We start from the raw sequence: 22,317 nt of genomic DNA on the forward strand, positions 1-22,317 counted from the left end.
TTGTATTTATGTCTGTACCAAAAAATTTATCATTAGTCTTTGTTGCTTAATACTTATATAAGGCTTCTCCTTTCAGTAAGACAGTGCTTGGTGGCAAGGAGTATAAAAGTGTACTGGATTATCCAAAAAATTTACCGGCTTGGTTTGTATTGTGTTCTTTTATGTGTAAAATAATTTCTTACAGTTTGGTTTTTTTTTTAATATATATATTATTGGGACAAGGCAAACATAAAAATTCTCTATTATAATTCATCCTATAGGAAACCCTTTTTCAAGGAGAAATGAAGAAGAAAACTCTATATACCCTAAATGTGGGAGATCAGGACTATGAAGATATGGAAGGTAACTTAATTTTTATAAAGCTTGTGTGTTGAAAGCAAAAGTTAAGTGTTTCCATACTGTTTGTTAACAAGGAGTTTTTTGTATTTATTTTTGTTGTTCTTAAACTCTGAAATGAGTTGCCTAAATAAGAAGTGCACACCTTTTTTTTTCCTCTTCTCATGTCTTAATTTCGATCAGTCAGTTTTTAGTTCATTGAGCTCTGCTCTTTTTCTTCTTAAGTTTTGCTCCCTACTGATTTAGGAATGACATTTTTCTGTTTGTTTTTATTGTTACTGTCCTTGGTTTTTTCTCCATTCCCTTCTTCCTGAAAAAAATCTCAAGTTCCTTTAGTGAAAGTCTGTTGGTGGTAAACTTAAGCTTTTGTATTTATTTTATCCTCTTCAAAACTGTTGAAAGATATACAATTCTGGATTGATAATTTTTTTTTTTTTGTCTCTTAGCACTTTGAAGATATTATTTAGCTGTTTTCTGGTTTTCTTTTCTTTTTTCTTTTTTTTAAAGAAGATGTTGGGGGTAGGAGTTTATTAATTAATTTATTTATTTTTGGCTGTGTTGGGTCTTTGTTTCTGTGCGAGGGCTTTCTCTAGTTGTGGCGAGCAGGGGCCACTCTTCATCGCGCTGTGCGGGCCTCTCACTGTTGCGACCTCTCCTGTTGCGGAGCACAGGCTCCAGACCCGCAGACTCAGTAGTTGTGGCTCACGGGCCTAGTTGCTCCGTGGCATGTGGGATCCTCCCAGACCAGGGCTCGAACCCATGTCCCCTGCATTACCAGGCAGATTCTCAACCACTGTGCCACCAGGGAAGCCCCTGGTTTTCCTACTAGCTGTCAAGGAATTTCTTTTCAACCTAATTGTCATTCCCTTGTAGATGATCTGTCTTTTCCCTCTTTTTGCTTTTAAGATCTTGCTTTCATCTTTGATATTGTACAGTTTTGCTACTTTGTTTTTAAACATGGATTATTTTTATTACTCCTGTTTAGTATACCTTGTGTGTCCTTTATCTGTTGGATCATGTTTTTGTTTTATCATTTCCCAGCCATTACTGCTTCAACTATTGCCTGCCCTTTAGTCTCTTCTTCTGAACTTCAATTAATATGTTAGACTTTGTTCTGACCTCATTTCCCAACCTCTGTTTTTTTATCTCCTTGTTTGTCTCTTACAGTCTAGGTAGTTTCCTTGAGTTCTTCCAGTTCACAAATATTCTTTTCTTCTGGGTCTAATTGCTGTTCAGTTATTCTATGTAGTATTTAAAAGTTCTGATATTTGAAGCCAGTGGCATCTAAATAAATTTATAATAAATAAATATAGTACATAAATACAAAAATAAATCTAAACACATTCATGTTTCTGCTTATTCTTACTCAAGGCAACGTATTTTCTTCTGTTTGGTAAAGTTTGATTATGAGCTCATATTTGATCTGTTTAATCTGTGGAATCCTGAGGGCCTAAATTAGGTATGCTTTCCTTCAGAGGATTTGTATGTATTTGCTTTTTTCTGAACCCATTCTGGGACCACTTTAGCCCCATTTGAGGGTCTTGGCTTAAGACTGGAATCTCCTAGGATCAGTTTCCCTACCTGGATTGGTCCTAAGGGTTAGTCTCCAGATCTGAACACTAGTATGGACGTGTTTCCAGGGCAATGTCAGCTTTTCCATTTGCTTGGCATATAGTGGTCACATTTCAGCTGACCATTTCTCTATTTTTGTTTTGTTTTATGTTGAATCTTGGAGTTTCTTTTAGTTTTGAGCCAGCTCTGCTTACTTCTTGTGTGTTGGTTACATTGCTGGTAGGTACTTAAATTAGTACAAACCCTAAGGGGTATAATTTGGCAGTATCTATTCATAATACAAATGTATGTACATGTTGGTCTAACAATTCCATTTTTAAGAATTTATCCTGTAGGTACACTATTAAAAATGGGAAATGAAAAGTTTTTCATTGCAGCATTGTTTGTAATAGCCCAAGGTTGAAAACAGGTGAATGTCCCATCCATAGGTTGAAACAACAGAAAACACAGACTGCTGTGTATAGTGTTCTAGCATTTGTGTGAAGAAGGAGGTTTGAAAGAATATATATTAGGATTTGCTTGTCTGTGCATTCTATCTTGTCTCTGGAAGAACACAAAACAAACAACAGTTGTTACTTGTTGCATTGGGTGGAACTAGATGGATGGGAGTAGATTTGCTTGGGAGATTTGTCACTATAACCTTTTTTTACTTTTAAATATTTGAACTATGTGATTATTACCTATTTTTAAATTAATTCATGAAAAATTCTTTTCACTCCTCCCTTAAATTATAAATCAGTAAATGTTGGGGTTATTGTGCTCAAGGAGTTTGTTTCTTATAGTGTATCTAAGATCTAATTACTTTGTAGAAGGAGGGCCTTTTAGAGTATCTAGTCCATCATACTACCACAAACATAAGTCATTTGGTCTGGAGAAATTGAAAGCATATATCGTTGCTTTACTTTATAGGTGAAGAAAACAAAGATAATACTGCTACCACTGGTCTGTTGTACAGTGAAGCTGATAGATGTCCAATATGTCTCAGTTGCCTGTTAGAGAAGGAAATTGGTTTTCCAGAAAGCTGTAATCATGTCTTCTGCTTGACCTGTATTCTTAAATGGGCAGAGGTGAGTCTAAGTATTAAATGTTATTGTATTTTAGTTCCCTAGCATGATTTCATTCCACCTACTTGATACTGCCTTTCATAAATTATTTCACAGTAATGTGTTTTCCTCCACTTAGGACAAACATCTCTGTGTTGCTCAAATATTGTTAGTATATTCCCTTCTAAATTTTTTATATTCAGCTTTTTGTTCTTTTATGATTAAAAAATTTTAAATGCATACCATTAAAAAAAACATGGGAATAACTGATTAAGTATTTTTTTTCTGGTAGAAATGCAGTGATTCATCTTCAGTGTACTTGATCCTCTTGTGATTATATCTATTTACTACTAATAATAACACCTTCTCTCTGCTTTGTGTTTTATATTTTTCAGAGAATTTTTACATAGATTATTAAATTTCTTCCTTATATCAGCCTGTGGGATAACCAGAACAGATATAACAGTGTCTTTCCATTTTACAGATGTGGAAACTTGGATTTTGTGTTCTGTAACTTGGCCAAGGTCTCATAGCTTAAGAGACAGAAATAAATTTACAACTGCATTTTCTAGTTCCTGTGTTTCATTTATTTTGAACTAATTTCAAAGTTAGAGATATTATTGAGGTTCTTCATAGATAGTTAATGATTAAGAAACAGGAAAATTTGGTACTTTTAATGTATTTTGTTGATTCAATTTGGGTCAAGTAGATCACGGTACTGTATATTGAATATTCATTATGAACCCCATTGTTAGAAATTGTGAAATAAAAATTTATACTGCTCATGCTATTTTCTGAGTTAGTAATTTGTCAGTGTGTAAAAATTAGTAGAGGAGATAAATCTTAAAAATGTTTTTAACATTAGCTGCATTCAAATTCTTTGTTGTCCTTATGCACATTGGAATTAATTGTCTATTACATAACTGGGGTTTTCAAAGTTCCGTGTCTTACTTATATTTCATCAATAGTATGAAAAAGAGAACATAACTGTGTACTGACTCTATGGCCAAGTTCTGGGAGGGGGAAGAAAAAGATTTGTTATACTAATTGAGTTCATAATAGTATACTTGGAAACAGTTCTAATTAGATAAAAGTCTAAACTGGTTTTTGGCAAGAAAGGACTAAGGATAGGTGAAAATGTATTCTTGGAAAAAATATTTTGAGTTTAATTTAATTATTTAATATAATTGTAAATCTCTGTGTGTTTGCAGGAGCATTGACTAATGAAATAAGAATGCATATTTTTCTCTGCCACCCAACTAATGATTTCATCTGTGTTGAATTTAGTGCACCGTGGTTTGCTTTGTGATTAGATATCTTAAAAATAGAGGAGATTTTGCTTCCAGTAGAGAATTACTGGATGGCTAGAAGGCTTCAATTCAGTGCTTTTTGTAAGATTGCATTCAGTGACCACATAATTGGGAGGTTCAACAACCATGATTTGAGTATGTGTTTTTCTCTGAGGATTAGAATGTGTAAAATAGGCTTGATTTGTCATCCTTCATTACACTACATGCATCTTTGATACAACCATTAGCTTTATCATGGTGTACAAGTTCAGGTGTCTCTAGGGTAAGTATCTAGAAGTGATGGTAGACTATGTACATATTTGACTCCACTAGATAGTGCTAAACCTAGGTCTATGTTTTTAACTACTGTTGAATATTTTTAAGTTAAAAATACTTGATAACATACATAGTATTGCAGTCAGCACTTTCCTTGCATGTAATATTTTTCTTTTGTGTTACTCCTTTGGATATAAAATAAACATTTTGTTGAAGCCAAATTGCTTCTAAAAGAAAATACTTATGGGCTGTACTACCATAAATTGTGATGGGCAGTGGGGGAGTTGAGGTATTGTTTAAACAAAACTAGTTAACCTTGAAAGCAGAGAATAAACGGAATATTCTGAATTATTTCATTGTCCCTAGTGGGGATAGCAGACATCAGTTAAATAAACCATTAAGTTGAGCAGTAACAAGAGCACAATCTACTAATAAAATGTTCATTATAAATAATAAATGATTACTGGTTAACAAAATCACTTAGGCTTTGAACTAAATTTTCAGTTTGAATCTTTTATTGGTACGATAAAAATTAGATATGTTTTGAAGTGTATAAGTGCTTTGACAAATAGAAGCAGATTTCATATTCACTAGTGTTTTTATTCATGGCCATTAGTTATTAAGATCTCTCTTCTCATTTTCCTTAACCTCCTTCTGTTTTGAAAAAGGGGCATGTAGTTTACTTTGGATTTCAGGATTAGGAATGAGCGGCTGTATTCAGACTCTGCTAACTGGCCCGGCCTTGTGCTAAGGCTTTCTTTTATATTCTTTCATTTAAATTACTATGTTAATGTTTATTTGAAATTCAAGGCAGCGATCCTGAACTCTTAAGTTGTTTCTGAATACTTCAAGAGCCTGAAATTAAAATCATTTTTAAAAATTGATCCATAGTTTTAAATTTTACTAATGTTCAGTTTTAGTAGGGAGTTAGAAATCAAAAGTGAAATTTACAGTGGTTGGAAATCTACATAATAAGAAAAAAGTACAAAATGTATTCAGGATCACCTTCCTAGTCTTACGTGTCTTTCAGAAATTCTGCTGAGCTATCTGAGATTTATTCTCAAGGTTTATTAAAATTTGATTCAGAATAGGTATCAAGAACCAAGAAGGACTCATTTATTTACTTTCACCTTAATATTTTAGGCATTGAAGAAATTCTCCATAAGAAACAAAGTTAAAGTATATAATAGTCTAGTTTGGACACATTCCTGGAAATTTCTCATGTTCTTAAAATATCTATATCCAGAGTCACAATCAGTTTCAATCTCTTCAAGTTCTAAAATTTTGGTTCTTTGGTTATTTAAAACAAAAGCCATGTAAGGACTAATTAAGTAACTGAATTTAGTCTCTAGATATTTCATAGAATCTACTTACCTAGGGCAGAAAGAGTCAGAATAATGGAAGCTGGTGGTCTTCATGGCCCATAGCCTAGTTGCCTCCCATTAGGGACACTAGAACAAATTGAAATTAAACATGTCCATTCTGTGTTTAGTTTCAAGAAATTCACAGATGGTAAGCCTGTTGGTTTATAAAATAAAAGTGATGATGTAGAAATAAAATACTGATCTAAACAAAGACACAGTAATTGACACTTAGGAAAGTTGAAGTTCTTGTTAATTTAAAGCATCAGTATTAGAACTGAGAATCTGGAACTAAAGAAGGCCTTTAACCTGATGAAATATGTATAGAACCAATACACTAAAGTTTATCAGCCACTTAGAAAGTTAATTATTTTATCTATACTGAGAGCAAAAATACAGTCTAAACATATTGAGGGCATTTAGTTTACATATAAGTTTAATCTTGATTGTCTGAGTTTGCACATTTTAAAGTAGATAATTAGAAAGGTAAAGGCTAGGGAAGTTTGACACATGGCCATAGCATTGATAGCCAATCATAATTATGATCCTCAATAGACAATAGGGTAACCTACACACACACTAAGAAAATAAGATTTATGATTTGGCAGGTTGCCAAGAAGTGGTTACAGTTCTGACCCTTAAAAGGGTTAAAGTTTGAGGACTTGGAAACATTTCATGTTTGAAGTGGTTAAGAGTTTTTACTCTATTTAAAGGAACATGCAATATATGTGATTAGGAGGTTTTTGATATTCACTGGGATTTTTTTCTCTTTTAAGTAATATAAATATTTCCCTTATTTTTAAAGTAAATTTTTTAATGTGATTAACTTTCCTACTATAAGCAAATTATCCTCCCTCAACTTATTTCTCTCAGTCCTCCATTTTATATCAAATTCTGACAGCTTCAGTTTGATAAAGTAAGGTTAATGAAATCAAAATTGCACAGTTGGCAAAGGTATGTTTTCTCTCATGAGACTAGAAATGAAGAGAGTCTTACTGTGGTGATGTACGGTTCTTGAAGAAGTCAGACAACAGTGTTCAATGCAGACAGGTGAGGAGTATGTTTTGGATTAATAGTACATACCCAAAAAATCAAAATGTGACTCATTGACTTATATCTTGACTACTGATATGTTTTATATACAGATGTTCCCTTATGCAGTGAGTAGAAACTTATACATCATTCTAGTGATTAGATTATTGTTTGATAACATAATTAAGCAAAGTTTTATTGCCTGGATTTTCCCAACAGTTTTTCCTAAGATTTAAATTTTTTCTTTATTCCTGAACTGAACCAAACATCTCTGTTATGTACTTCTCTGTGAACAATAATGTAAGCATATCTGTGGAGCACTACTGTTAGTCCTTATCTTTATAATCTGTAAAGCGTTGTCAAATACATTAACTCATTTAATTATTACAACTTGTGTGATAAGTGATTCAGAGCTGTCTATCTTCATCCTTAAAGTAGATTAGAAAGGTTTGCTAGTTCTGACTCCTCCAGAACTTGAATTTGACGACTAATTATTCCAAATTTCTAGTTGTTTTCACTCTGTATTAATCCTTTGGTAAAACCTTTGGTAGAGCAAAGAATATTTTTATATTGCGAATGCTCATTACCTAAAGCATATATGGAATAGGTTTTCATTTAATATTCTATTTTTACCAGTTGGGTAAATTAATGTGTATTTCTGTATAGTCTAATTTTAAATGTCAGAATTTGTAAAGTGATTTACACAGATAGTTTATGGGATTTTCTGTTTTTATGCTAGAAAATGAAAGTCTTAACTATTAAATGTCAAAAGAAAAGAAAGGTTAAAAGTAATTCTACCCAACTGTTGTAATATATTTTTAAGAATATGAAACAGTTCCTTTTGAGTAGTTGGATAAAAAGTTTTCTTGCTGTTAATTTAATACTGACAGCCGTTTGCCCTGTAGGGGTACATTCCTGAAAGCTGTCTTGAAAGAACTGGTTAAATGTGATAGGACTGTCTGGAAAGAACTGGTTAAATGTGATAGTGTACATGTAGGCCGACTACACGTGAGCACTTCTTTAGAGGTTCAGACTAGGTATCTTGGGACCATCAAGAAGAAAGGATAGGTCCTAGTGAATGGCTTTAAAATAAGCAGCAACCTCTAATGGTATGCATTCCTAAATCATCTTTATTTGATTTAGAACTGCAGTTTTATATAATGTGCTCTATTTATTAGTAAGAGAGATAAATGTTCTAGAGATTCCCATGAACAGACAAACCTACCTAAAACATAGGTACTGAGATTTAGTCTTTAAGCACTTACCTTTAACACTTGCTTCTCTCTCTCTAGGAGGGGCTATCGGTAGGCAGCCTTTGTGATTGAGGATAGAGCAGCAGCAGGAAGCAAGAAATATTAGAAATCAAGAATCCTGAATTCCCAAATAAGGAAGGTTTCCTGTTCTTACATTTAAATATGGGTTTATCTGAGCTGGGAATTTACAACGCTTCAGAATACTAGGGTATGTTTTACTGAAATCATTAGGAAGATTATTTTTTTCTGTCGAAATTGCCTCCTTAACTGATATAACCTCAGTACAGAGCATTCACAGTAAAATGAATGCTCTGTTTTTTAATACACATTACATTGTAAAGTAGTGATCAAATTCTGTTAATTTTGTAGCTGTATCACAAAGTTGAATGATGATATTGGATTACTTTGACTATGAAACTAATTAAATTAGATACTTGAAAAATTATTGAAATAAAAGTCATTGTCAGTTTAAATAGGTGAATAATTGAAGGGTATTTTTGTTGTATATAAGAACTCAAAATGGTGAATAACGAAAGGGTATTTATTTTTGTTGTATACAAGGAAAATAAAATTTAGGATAATTTTCTTTAAAACTAAAAATATATTTTAAAGAAGAATTAAGTATATTAGCTAAAATTTTTCAACATTAGTTTTAAATGTGAATTTTTAAAACCACACAACTTAAAAACTAAATTAGTTATTTTAGTGACACAAACTCTGGAAACTAAGATTAAAATATCTTTGAGATTTTCTGAATAGATCTGCTGGATTATAAGGATGAAGATTCCTTAGGAATGCTTTAAAATTAGGCCAATGCAAACCATTTTTTAAAACCTTTTTTTTTTTAACTTTCCTATTAAAGCTGTTTGATCATCATGTGATATATAATTTTATGCTTTAGTACCTACTGATGATGGTGTCTTTGAACTTTGGCTAAGACGCTAATGTAAAGTAGCCTTATATTTTTCTTACATTATACATTAACAAAAAATGAAAGATCCACTTAGTTTTTAAAAATCTGTTTTGATTTCTTTTTCATTAAGTTCTTTAGTCACTATTAATTTATTGAGGTATGCTGTGAAGACTTAACTCAGGATAACCGAATATCTTTTCTGTTTCCCCTTTGAAATGCTTTGCTAAACTGTTTTAAGGTCAGAAATGGATATCATCATTTCTCAGTAGCCATAGCAAAGATATTTTGTCTATATAGGTAGCTTGTTTTCTGACCTATGCTTTTTTTTTAATCTGAGGAGGATAACCTGCTTTTAAGAAACTTTTCTGACGGTAAACCTGAGCCAAAGAAAATCTATTAACTTATTTTCCAATGTTAACTAGATTATTTTTAGGAAATGTAAGTATATACAGATTATCGTAATAGATAGCAGTAGTTTTCCGATTACTATTTTTTATTTGTTTTCTTTCTTTTTGTTTTTGAAATAGCAGTGGAACCCTTTCTGCACATGAAACCTTAAGACAAATCCATGACAATTACAGTTAAGGAAAAAAGAACAAAACCAAAATCTTACTCAGAACCCTGATACCTGTAACAGATCAAAATGGAACAGCTCAGGTTAAAACTCTTGTCAGTTTGAACATGGTAAAGGGAAGAGAGCCATTTAGCTGATGTCAACAGAGGAAATTTAATAAAGAAGAAAATGGGATTGTGTAATTTCAGAGTTTTTGAAAGGTTCAATGCATCTGATATAGAATAAATTTCTTTAACACAGTGGCTTTCTTTGGATCTTTGTAAGTGTTACAACTTGAAATAGATATTAAAAAATGGAATAGTTTAATTTCCATATATGTCGTGAACTTTGAAAATTCCAACAAGAAAAATCACTTAAGAATTCAGTCTCTCACATGTATATGTACATCATATTGTGAGTTATCTTTTTGTTAGTGAACCAAGCTTTTTTATTATTAGTGCTGTAAAGCTAGTTAATGTTTAGAAGACTTTACACAGTACTTAGTGTATGCCATTAATTACTGTGAAAACCTCAGATTATTATTATCCCCATTTTCACAAATGAGACAAAGAAAGGCTATGTAATTTGCTCAAGGTTATACACAGGACAAGATATAAAAATAGTAAATCCAGAGCCCTTACACATGTCTTAATAGTTTTTTAAAAAACATTGAAGGAAACAAATTTTATTATTTTATCTTTTTTTTAAAGATTTTTTTTATTTTTATGTGGACCATTTTTAAAGTCTTTATTGAATTTGTTACAGTATTGCTCCTGTTTTGGTTTTATGGCCACGAGGCATATGGGATCTTAGCTCCCTGACCAGGGATCAAACCCATATCCCCTGTATTGGAAGGCGAAGTCTTAACCACTGGACTGCCAGGGAAATCCCTGTTTTATCTTTTTAATGAATTTTATCTAAATTTACCTTTAAAATAGAAATACAAATATATTTTGAAGCTTTAGTAAAAATAAATACTTGAAAGTTTCCACTTTAAAGTATTCTTTTGAATTATAAATGTGTTAATATAACCTCTAGTCTAAGAAATTTCATGAAGTAAATGGTAATATAAACAACAATCACATAGCTATGATGTTGAGTTCTTTGAACTAGAATTGCTATTTGTAATGCATTATTAAAAAGCTGTGGACAGCTTTGTTGCTACTTGTAGCAAAGCTTTTTAAGGTCAAATTTTCTGTAGGGAAAGTACTAGCATCCTAAATGCATAGTACTTGGAAGTAAGCTGAGCTGGGTTCTACCAGTCTGAGTTGGTTTAATATAGTCAGGAAAGTCAAATTTCCTAATTCAGATATGGTGTAGAGCATTTTATCAAGCCCTACCTACTTAAGAAAAGAAAAATCACTTTTTAGCAGAGTAGTAAAAAGTAACTCTTTATATTTTGGCTGCTTCCAAAGTGACTCACAAGCTTTGTGAAAATGTATTACATGATCGAGGACCACACACAGTCTGTTGTACTTGTGCTTGTGTAAGCATATCTTGATATGTGCCAAAGTCCAGAAAAGCAAATATCACATTTTTCCACTAGGGAATATAGGATAATTTATCAAAACTTCATTATTATCTTATCTATTCGAATATTGCTATTAAATTGCTAGAATCCTGTTTTACTTTTATAACCATAGGTATTAAAATATCGCCTTTCAGTATTTTCTTCTTAGGCTACAGAATCTTCCCTTTTACCCTAGTAGACAACATACTTTATCTTAAATTATTTAAATAATATAAGCCTATTCCTATACAAACATTTAATAGTTATCAGAGAAACTCAATTATAGTTGATGCATGTTAATTTTGAAAGTACAGGAAATATACTTATGTCAAGATAAAGATGATTTAGAATTACACAGTGAACAAAAGACAATTTTTCTTAATTTATAAAGAAAGCCTACAATTCAGTTTGAAAAAGACCAGCAACCTAATAAAAAATTTTAGGCAAAAGGCATGAATAGACAGTTTAAAGAAAAGGAACTTTGAAGAGCCCTTAAACATGGAAATATTTTCAACCTTACTCATAAAAAAGGAAATGTAAATTAAAACTATATTACATATCATGCTGTTAAGAATGGGACAGCTCTGAAATAGTAATATGAGCCAATTTAAAATACGTAATTAAGAGAAAAACAAGATTCAGTTCAGCATCTGAATTATATTTTATATTTAAAAGATACATGTTATGCATAAACATTGGGTATCGCCAAAAGGATACATAAGAAACTCCTTCCGGAGAGGGCATCTACATGGCTGAGGGAACAGCAGAGGAATCCTTGCTTTTCTTCGTATCTACAGTTTTTTTTTATTGCTGGTACAACTGCCTATTCAAAATTATTTTTGGGGAAAATATTGTCATCAAATATTAAAATCTATAAGGGACCTGTCCAAGCCATTCCTTTTACAGCTTATTTAGAGTTACTCAAGTGCTTTGGATCAGAGAGGTAGTGATTTCAGCCCAGCTTTCCTTTCATTATAGCTGTAGTACTCAACTGTGCAGCAAGTCTTAATAGGTATTATCTTGATAAAAAAGATCTTATCTCTCTCTGTTCATCGTTGTATTCTACTTATTTAGCATACAGTAGGTGCTCAGTAAATGTTTGAATGAATTTTAAAAATTATGGTGTTTATTACTTTGTGTAGTGATACAGGTGGAAAGTATTTCATCTTTATCTTTGAAAGAAGAAAAAATTATTTTTCTATTGTTTCCTCTTCTGGTGAAAAACTTACCGTAAATGCGTTTGTTATAGTTTAATTTTGATCTGTTTTAAAGAGACATTCATAAAGTTATAATTCGTTCATTTTTCAGACACTGGCTTCATGTCCTATTGACCGGAAACCTTTTCAGGCGGTGTTTAAATTCAGTGCATTGGAAGGTTGTGTTAAGGTAAGGTTTACATTTTATTTTGTAAAACAAACTCTTTAAACTTAATTGAGATGATTTTGCTTTAAATTTCCAGTTTGAGTATATTTGTGAATTGTTCAACTTTAATGTGTTTAATTTCCATTGAAAAAATGTTTGAATGGAATATTAGATTCAAAGACAAACCCCCACAAAAACTTAAGTCCAGAGTACCTGAAAATTATGTTTTCATGAAAAACATATAATGTTGAGAAGATTAAACAAATAAAATTACATATAAAAGGGTGTCTTTGTTCTTAAATTCTGGTGCTTGAAGGAAACTGAGTTTAATTGGAGTAGAATAAGGGGGTTTGTGAAGATCTTGAGAGGGACTTCTCACGGTTTCAGGGTTGTCATGGGCAGATGACTTCTTTTGTTATGTACAATTTTATTGTAATGCTTAATCCTAATCACATTCTTGAGATTCACATTCCATGCTGATGTTACTTATGATTAAGAACCATGATTATGATTTGTATTCACATTTATTTTTGGCTTACAAATAAAAGAAGAAGAAAGAAATAGGAACATATTCCTGAGTTAATGAATAAAAAGTGAAAAGAGGAAAAGAGAGTAAGTAGTAATTTACATAAAGTGAAATGTGTAAGAAAGATTTCTTGAGGTTCTCATTAGTAAGTCAGGAATGGTATACAGTTAAAAATGAGAATACTCAATATATACATATATGATGCCATTGATGGGAAAAACAAACTTCCCAAGTAGCACCAACACTTTGGTTGCTATCTTTGTGAATAGGAAGAGGCATGTAAGCAACATAAAACTATTTAAGCATTAGACGTTCTCAGTGTAGGTGTTTATAATTTGTTTTGATATATTTTTTCCAGATAAGTCTCAGTGACTTAAGGTACAAATGAGATTGCAATTCAAATAAAATGACGTATGTAAAAGATACTGCATGTTGTAATTGTGTTAACTTTGGACATCTATGCAAATTACTATATATCTTGGAGAAAAGATAAAACATTATATATGTGTGAGATAGTATAATCAAAATTAAAGCAACACTTCTCTGAAAGACATGTTCTGTTTTTCCAGACTATATATATTACGTTGCTGAAGATTCTTTAGCGTGAACTAGCTTCCAAAGATATTCTTCTGTAAAATTTTGTTCTGTTGCTTCATGTGAATTTTGTTCTGTTGCTTGGAATAAAAATTTATGTTTTATTTAATAGGGTTTGAGTGTTACTTAAATTAAAAGTTTGGGGGAGTGTTAATCTAATTTTGTCAAACTTAAAAGGTATTTCTTATCATGTGTGATATTATCCATATATTCTTTCTTTTTGTTTGAATTTTATTTTATTTATTTTTTTATACAGCAGCTTCATGTTTGTCATCCATTTTATACACATCAGTGTATACCTGTCAATCCCAATCTCCCAATTCATCACACCACACCACACCACACCCCACCTCTCCCCCCCGCCACTTTTCCCCCTTGGTGTCCGTATGTTTGTTCTCTGCATCTGTGTCTCAATTTCTGTACTGCAGACGGGTACATCTGTACCATTTTTCTAGGTTCCACATGTATGCGTTAATGCACGATATTTGTTTTTCTCTTTCTGACGTACTTCACTCTGTATGACAGTCTCTAGATGCATCCACGTCTCTACAAGTGACCCAGTTTTGTTCCTTTTTATGGCTGAGTAATATTCCATTGTATATATGTACTACATCTTCTTTATCCATTCGTCTGTCGATGGGCATTTAGGTTGCTTCCATGACCTGGCTATTGTAAATAGTGCTGCAGTGAACATTGGAGTGCATGTGTCTTTTTGGATTATGGTTTTGTCTGGGTATATGCCCAGTAGTGGGATTGCTGGGTCATATGGTAATTCTGTTTGTGATATTATCCATATATTCTTAATATCTTCCTTTGCCCTTTTACTTCTTTTGAATCTTTATTATCCTTTTCCCTTTACAGTTAAACTCGAATGGGTCATATATAGTTGCTTATATTTTCAACCACTTGTTGGACATCTCCATCTAGAATACCAAAGGAATCTAAATATTAACAAACCCCAAACTCATCTCATTCCCTGCCCCGTCACCCAACCCCAGTTGTATGGTACCATAATCCCAGTCACCCAGATCAAAAACATCTGGGAGTTTTCCATTTTTTCTCTTTGTCTTATTTTTGCCTGTTCCTTCTGCACAATGTCTTAAATTTGTTTCCACTTCATTACCTCTTTGTAGGCCCTCATGCTGTCATCTAGACCTGTTCTGCCAATAGAAATATACTACAAACCACTCTATAATATAAAATTTTTAGTAGCCACATTAAAAGACCAAAAGGAAACAGTTAAATTGAATTTTTATATTTTATTTAATCCAACATTATCTAGTGTATTATTTCAACATGTAATATTTTAGAAGAATTATTATTGAAGGATTTTATCTTTTGTTGTTGTTTTCATTGAAATCGGTGTATATTTTACACTTACAAGTACCTCTCAATTTAAACCAGCCACATTTCACATGCTTAATAGTATGTGGCTAGTGACTGTTGTCTCATGCAGTATAGATCTACACTGTTACAAGAACTTTTTGCCAGTTTCCTGGCTTTTATAGTTTCCCTTAACTGGTTCATTCTCCATATCACTGCCAAAGAAAACAAATTTGATCATCTCATTCACATGCTTTTAAAACTCTATCTTCTGATTCCTATAGAATTATTTTCTTATTCAGGGCCCTTTACAATCTGGTCCTAATACATTGTATCAGCTTCATATCCTGATAATTTTTTCTTCTCCATCTGCATTGGCTTCTCACTGTTTCTTATAACTGTGTTCCCTCCATTTAGAATATTTTTTTCCTTATACAGATTCCAACTCATCTACTCATTAAAGTCTTCTCTGATATCCTCAAAGTCAGTTCTACATGTATACAAAGATCTGTGTTTATATTTGTTATGAGCACTTAATCTATTTACATGCCCCTCTCTTACTGTTATGTTTCCCCAGAGCTTAGCACACATACTAAATTTAGAGTTTAGCATGCTTGAATTAATAAGCATATGCATTTGGGCTGCACGTTCATTCAGACAATTTTGTTTCTTTAATTTTTTGTCCTTTCAAGGGAAATGTGTAGGTTATCATTTGTGATGCCAGATTATCAGTCTAAATAGGTGATTTTGCTTTTTCTCACAGGTTCACATAAAAAGACAGTTGAGAGAAACAAATGACAAGAAAAATGAAAGCTCTTTTAAGAAACAGCTGTCCTGTCAGGAAAATTCTAAAAGCTGTATGAGGTTAGTGCTGAACTTCAGAAGTGGAATCCAACTGTGTAGAATCAGAAGATAGCTAGTAAAAAGAAAAAAAGTATTTAAAAAAATGAGGTTTTTTGTATTTAATTTGAGGTGAGGTTTAAATGTATTTAATTATTTATTTTAAAGCACACCCTTGCTAAGTTAAGGAAGGACCAGCTGAAATCTGAGAATATAATTTATTTGACCTCTATCTGATGAATTAGGTTTTTTAAGTTTTTTCCTAATTTGTTTTAGATCTATATTTTTGTACAATAAAAGTTAAAACAGTGTAAAATTTCTGTAAAATTTTCTGAATGCTTACACATTTTTGTACATATCACAAACCAATATGGATAAGCATTGGTGCACAGCCCACACATTTTGAGTAACTGCTCTAGTATTTATGGACCGAAAGTAGAAAGTAACTAAAGATATAGTACAACATTCTTCATGAGACAGTTGTAATTGAAACTACTTATTATCTTTCTCATTTTGTTCCTCTGTGTTATAGCAGACACTTGCTACTACTATAACAAATGTTTATTGTTTAAAAAAATTTTTAAACATGTTTGGATTTGTTTCTTTAACTGCTATTGTTAAAACGTAATTGCCTAGAAATACTTAGTACGCAGGTTTAACAGGTATTAACATTTTTGAATTAAATTGAATTAGTAGTGTACTGGAGATTCATTTATTATTAATACTTAAAATAACTCGTTACAGTACTTTTAAAATTGAAGCCCTTTTTGATCTGAAGTATATTTAGAGCTGTCCAAAAGTTGTCACAGGCATAATTAAATCTATGATTCTAATTAGTACATTTCATCAGAATACTAATACCTTAAGAGCGTAAATATATTAGTTACCAAAACAGTTAACAATATTCCTTGAGATTTATTGAACCATGCCACTAATTTAGAACCCTGTAGCTCTTTAGAAGTTATAGACTTTGGGGAAGTTATAGACTTCTTTGGTAATCTGAAGAAAACTATAGACAACTACTATCCGAAAACATACTTAGAGACAAAAGTTGTTAGATTTTAAGGGATTCCTGGAACACTCAGTTCAAGAGCCCACCCATAAAACCAGTTAATAACTGCAGTAGAGCAAACTTTATTTACAGTTTCTTTTAATTATATCTGAGTCAGCTTTGAGTCTTCCATTTATGGTTATATAGTAAATAGCACATTTTTCCCAGGCATAGTGAAGAAATACCTTTTGCTAGCTTCATTATTGATTTATCTCCTATTCTTGGCTGTGACAATGTCATAGATAGGCATTTTTTCAGAATTACCCAATTCTCTTGGCTCGTGCTGAGAGTGCAGTGCTCATCATTGTATGACCTGTGATAGGGTCGTACAGTGGGTCTAACAGAGCTGAGGTGGTCCACATGCTTAACTGTTTTTTCTCAAGGACTGTGGTAGAGGGATGGCATAGGGATGTAATGCAAAATAATAATTTGCTTTTGCTCACCAAGTCATACCCTTAATGATTTCTTCCAAGGTGGAAAATCTGTCAGCTATTAGATTTTTACCATACACTTTTTTGGGAGTCTTTTGGATGGTTTTAGAATTCCTCTCATTCAATCTTATGTTTATGAGGCATATGCCTCATTTCCTGCACTTAGAAAATATCCCATTCATTGTTGCCTCTCCCTTCTAAAGCTGTAAAACTCCTCTTTCTGATAGTTTCTCCCAGTTCCAGGGAAAGGGATTGCAAGAGTGTTTTGTTTCTTGTTAGTGAATCTCCATTGCAGTCATTGGAGTGGTAACTAAGTGGGGAGTACAACTAATCATGCTTTCTTTGCTAAAATTTAAAACTCAGTGCATAATACTTTCAATTTGGTGGGCAGTGGATTGAAAATAAATGAACAAAATAACAGTTTTCTCTTATTTCATCTCTTTATTGGTGTTTACAGAAAAAAAGTCAAAAGAGAAGGTCTATTAAGTGCAAAACTTTATGACTTGAAGATGATATACAGTAAGTGACTTTTTTTTTACTTGTGTGTTCTACCTTTTTTGTTTCTTACTTTAATGCTTGTGCCAAAGTTCTTGTAATATTTTGGCTTGGAAAATAGTCATGCACAGAACTCTGCTGAGCTCTGTACACTGTATTCAGTCCTACATAAACTGCTTTCATGGAGTCATTTATACTGTTTCAAGCCTTTTTTGTTTTCATGCTCAGCTGTAAGGAGGGAAGGGGAGAGTGAATGAGTGTGTGTGTGTGTGCGTGTGTGCGCGCGCACATGTATGTTGGGAAGGAAAAGGAGAAAAGGATGTTTTCCAACTACTTGGTTAGCAACCTACATTGTGGTCCTACTCCACTCATTAGTGCAGAAGTCCTTATGGGAACTGAGATGAAATACCTTGTGGGCCAATAACTGTAAGCAGTAACAAGAGAAGCCTGTGACAGTGAGAAGTTAATTCATAGTTCCCAGAGGAAGTTGTGGTTTGGCTTTGAGCCACACTTTTAATTTGAAACTTTATTTGGATATAAAGTATTTCTTACATATTTATCTAAATGAGCAGTTAAATATGCCTGTCTCTTGTTGTTGTCTAGTGTATGGTTCTTTAATACAGGAAGGCTTTGCAGCAGGGCCTGAGAAAAATGGCACTATAGTGCTTTGTGACTCCTCTTTGGAGCTCAAGCGGTTTATTCTTGTTACAAAGAACAACTTACTGTAGGCTAATTGTAAGCAGGGAGAAGTGAGCATTTATTTTCCAGGCCAGGTTATAATTAATTTCTATTTATAGATAGAAAGAATTAATGAATTCATTGATCTTAAAACTAAATGATAATCAACTTCATTTTTTATACGTTTGAATACGAAGTTTGGTTGTTGTTGTTATTGGCTTTTTTATTTGAACTAACATGATCTCAGGGTTATAGATAACCCCATATTTATAGATTAATGAATGTCTGTCTTCGATAATTTACTATTAAAGTGGAATTTCACTAAAAGGACTTTATGGTTAGATAAGCATTTTTCTTTTGTTAAAGAACTTTAGGTATCAAAACTTCTTTGTTTTTCTGTGTCGTTGCTGTAGAATAGCATCCTTTTTAATGAATAGCCTTTGTTTGGTAATTCTAGGATCTGATGTAAAATTTACTGCTAAGGAAGAGTAAATGATGTTATAGATTTTCTCTAGATAATCTGGCCCACTCTCTCTATGATAATCTTAGTTTTAAGACTACTGTAATTTTCTTTAAATATGTATCTCCTGCCTGGACTTATTTTTAGAGAGAAAAAAACATAGGCAAATCTTAAATCTATAGTGCTTCAGTATGGTGAAGGCCATTTATGAGACTGATTCATTTGGATTTGAGAATTTGTTTTACCATTCAGAATATGAAATACTAAACAAGTTTTCAGGGGACATCGTAAGCTAGTTGAATAGCTAATTTTTTTCCTTCCAATTTATGTATATAAATACATATATACATATATAAACTATGTATATAAATTATGTGCATAACTTATGTAATTATGTATATAAATTATGTATGACATATACAACACTAAGTTTAAAGTGTACAGCATAATGATTTGACTTACATACATCATAAAATGATTACCATGGTAAGTTTAGTGAACATTCATCATCTCATATAGATACAACATTAAAGAAATAGAAAAAAATTTTTTTATCCTTGTGATGAAAACTCTTAGGATTTACTCTCTTAACGACTTTCATGTATAACATACAGCAGTGTTAATTGTATTTATCATGTTGTGCATTACATCCCTAGTACTTAATTTCTCTTATAACTTGAAGTTTGTACCTTTTTACTTCCTTTATCCAGTTCCTCCTTCCCCCACCACCTGCCTCTGGTAACCACAGATCTGATCTTTTTTTCTATGATTTTGTTTGTATAAGTGATGTCATACAGTATTTGTCTTTCTCTGTCTGACTTATTTCACTTAGCATAATTCCCTGTAGGTCCTTGCATGTTGTTGCAAATGGCAGGGCTTTATTCTTTTTCATGGCTGAGTAATATTCCATTGTGTGGAATATGTGTGTGTGTGTGTGTGTATCTCACATCTTCTTTATCCATTCATCTATTGATGGGCACTTAGGTTGCTTCCATATCTTGGTTATTTTAAATAATGCTGCAGTAAACATGGAGGTGCATATATCTTTTTGAATGACTGTTTTCATTTTCTTCGGATAAATACCCAGGGATGGAATTGGTGGATCATATGATACCTCTAGCTTTAATCTTCTTTCTCAAGATTGTTTTGGCTATTCAGTGTCTTCTGTGTTTCCATACAAATTTTGGAATTATTTGTTCTGGTTCTGTGAAAAATGCCATTGGTTTTTTTTTTTTTTTTTTTGTGGTACGCGGGCCTCTCACTGTTGTGGCCTCTCCCGTTGCGGAGCACAGGCTCCAGACACGCAGGCTCAGCAGCCATGGCTCACGGGCCCAGCCACTCCGCGGCATGTGGGATCTTCCCGGACTGGGGCACGAACCCGCGTTCCTTGCATCGGCAGGCGGACTCTCAACCACTGCACCACCAGGGAAGCCCCCATTAGTATTTTGATAGAGATTGCATTGAATCTGTAGATTGCCTTGGGTAGTGTGGTCATTTTAACAATATTAATTCTTCCAGTCCATGAACATGATATATCTTTCCATCTGTTTGTGTTGTCTTCAGTTTCTTTCATCAGCGTCTTATAGGTTTCCAAGTACAGATCTTTTACCTCCTTAGTTAGGTTTATTCCTAGGTATTTTATTCTTTTTGATGGGATTTTGAATGGGATTGTTTTCTTAATTTGTCTTTCTGATAGTTTGTTGTTAGGGTAGAGAAGTGCAACAGATTTCTGCATATTAATTTTATATCCTGCAACTTTACCAAATTCATTGATGAGTTCCAGTAGGTTTTTGGTGGCACCTTTAGGATTTTCTATGTATAATATCATGTCATCTGCAAACAGTGACAGTTTTCCTTTTTTCTTTCCAGTTTCGATGCTGTTTGTTTCTTTTTCTTGTCTGATTACTGTGGCTAGGACTTGCAAAATTATGTTGAATAATAGTAGCGAGAGTGGGCATCTTTGTCTTGTTCCTGATCTTAGAGGAAAATGCTTTCAGCATTTCACTGTTGAGTGTGATGTTCGCTGTGGGTTTGTCATATATGGCCTTTATTATGTTGCAGTATGGTCCCTCTATACCAACTTTATTGAGTTTTTATCATAAAGGGATGTTGAATTTTTTTTTAAAGCTTTTCTGCAGCTATTGAGATTATTATATGGTTTTTACTCTTCAATTTGTTAATGAGTATCACATTGATTGATTTGTGGATATGGAACCATTCTTTCATCCCTGAGATAAATCCCACTTGATCATGGCATATATGATCATTTTACTGTACTGTTGAATTTGGTTTGCCATTATTTTGTTGAGTATTTTTGGGTGTATGTTCACCAGTGATATTGGCCTTTAATAAATTTTCTTTTTTTGTGATATCTTTGTCTGGTTTGGCATTAGGGTTGCTGGCCTTGGAAACGTTACCTCCTCTGCAGTTTTTTGGAATAGTTTGAGAGGGGTAGATGTTAACTCTTCTCTCAGTGTTTGGTAGAATTCACCTGGGAAGCCATCTGGTCCTGGACTTTTGTTTGTTAAGAGTTTTAAAATTTTGGATAGGTAATTTTAAATTATAGTTCTTAAAAAATGTATTTCCTGCCAGAAGGTTAACATTATCCAAGGCCTGTAACTTAATGCCATGTCTACTTATGTTAAGATGCCTGAAGTCATTTGTTTGGTTTAGGATAGGCAGAATATTCTTTATACTTTATGAGTGGGTAGAACAAGAGTACTAATACCTATCGTGTAATTATTAGCAGATGTCTTTACTGAGCAAGTCTAGATTGAGTTGAAGGGTATTGGGTACTTGCTGATTACCCATTTAAACTTCTTTCTGTGATGTTGCTTTTTACTTGTGGCGTTTAATACATCTTACTTAGCCAGTTTTTCTTCCAGCATTGAGATAGATTATGTACCTGATGAAGTAGCTTACATTTAATTATCATGTTTAATGAAGATTATTCAGGTGTAAATTCTAAATCCATACTCACCACATACTCAGTATGAGAAGTTTGTACTAGGAGAGCAAAAGGGAATTGAGATGAACTCATTCATTCCACAGACTCTGAAGCAGCTCTGGACTCAGGGTTGTAGTAATGCACAAAAGAGACGAAGTGCTTGCTAACAGAGTATCTTCTGTGGACAATAAAGAGATAAATGTATAATATGACAGGTGTTATACGTGCTTCAAAGAAGAATAAAGTAGGGTAAAAGGACAAAGGATGATGACATTCTGGAGGTGATTATATAAGGCATCAGGGAAAGCCTCTTGGATTAGATTATATTTGAACAGCAATCTAGAATAAGTAAGGGATCAAGCCATAAATCTATCTAGAGTGTTGCAGGAGAGGGACGAGCAAGTGCAAAAGCCTTGAGACAGGAGCAGTCATGGTATGTTCAGAGAATAGCACGGAGGTCAGTATGACTAGA

At 32.9% G+C, this 22,317-nt stretch overlaps 1 protein-coding gene across 6 annotated transcripts in view; it reads left to right on the forward strand.

Annotated features, from left to right (window-relative positions):
• Positions 1–22,317, forward strand: part of SCAF11 (SR-related CTD associated factor 11) — a 73,238-nt gene that overhangs the window by 30,117 nt on the left and 20,804 nt on the right. For all 6 annotated transcript variants that reach the window (XM_060112150.1, XM_060112152.1, XM_060112154.1 and 3 more), the window contains 5 exons: positions 261–342; positions 2,818–2,975; positions 12,447–12,524; positions 15,707–15,807; positions 17,723–17,784. In XM_060112150.1, coding sequence (XP_059968133.1) covers positions 282–342; positions 2,818–2,975; positions 12,447–12,524; positions 15,707–15,807; positions 17,723–17,784 — 460 coding nt within the window. In that variant the 5' untranslated portion in view covers positions 261–281. The remainder of the gene's footprint in view (positions 1–260; positions 343–2,817; positions 2,976–12,446; positions 12,525–15,706; positions 15,808–17,722; positions 17,785–22,317) is intronic.

This window comes from Mesoplodon densirostris, chromosome 11 (assembly GCF_025265405.1).
Source record: "Mesoplodon densirostris isolate mMesDen1 chromosome 11, mMesDen1 primary haplotype, whole genome shotgun sequence".
In the NCBI taxonomy this organism is placed as follows: domain Eukaryota; kingdom Metazoa; phylum Chordata; class Mammalia; order Artiodactyla; family Ziphiidae; genus Mesoplodon; species Mesoplodon densirostris.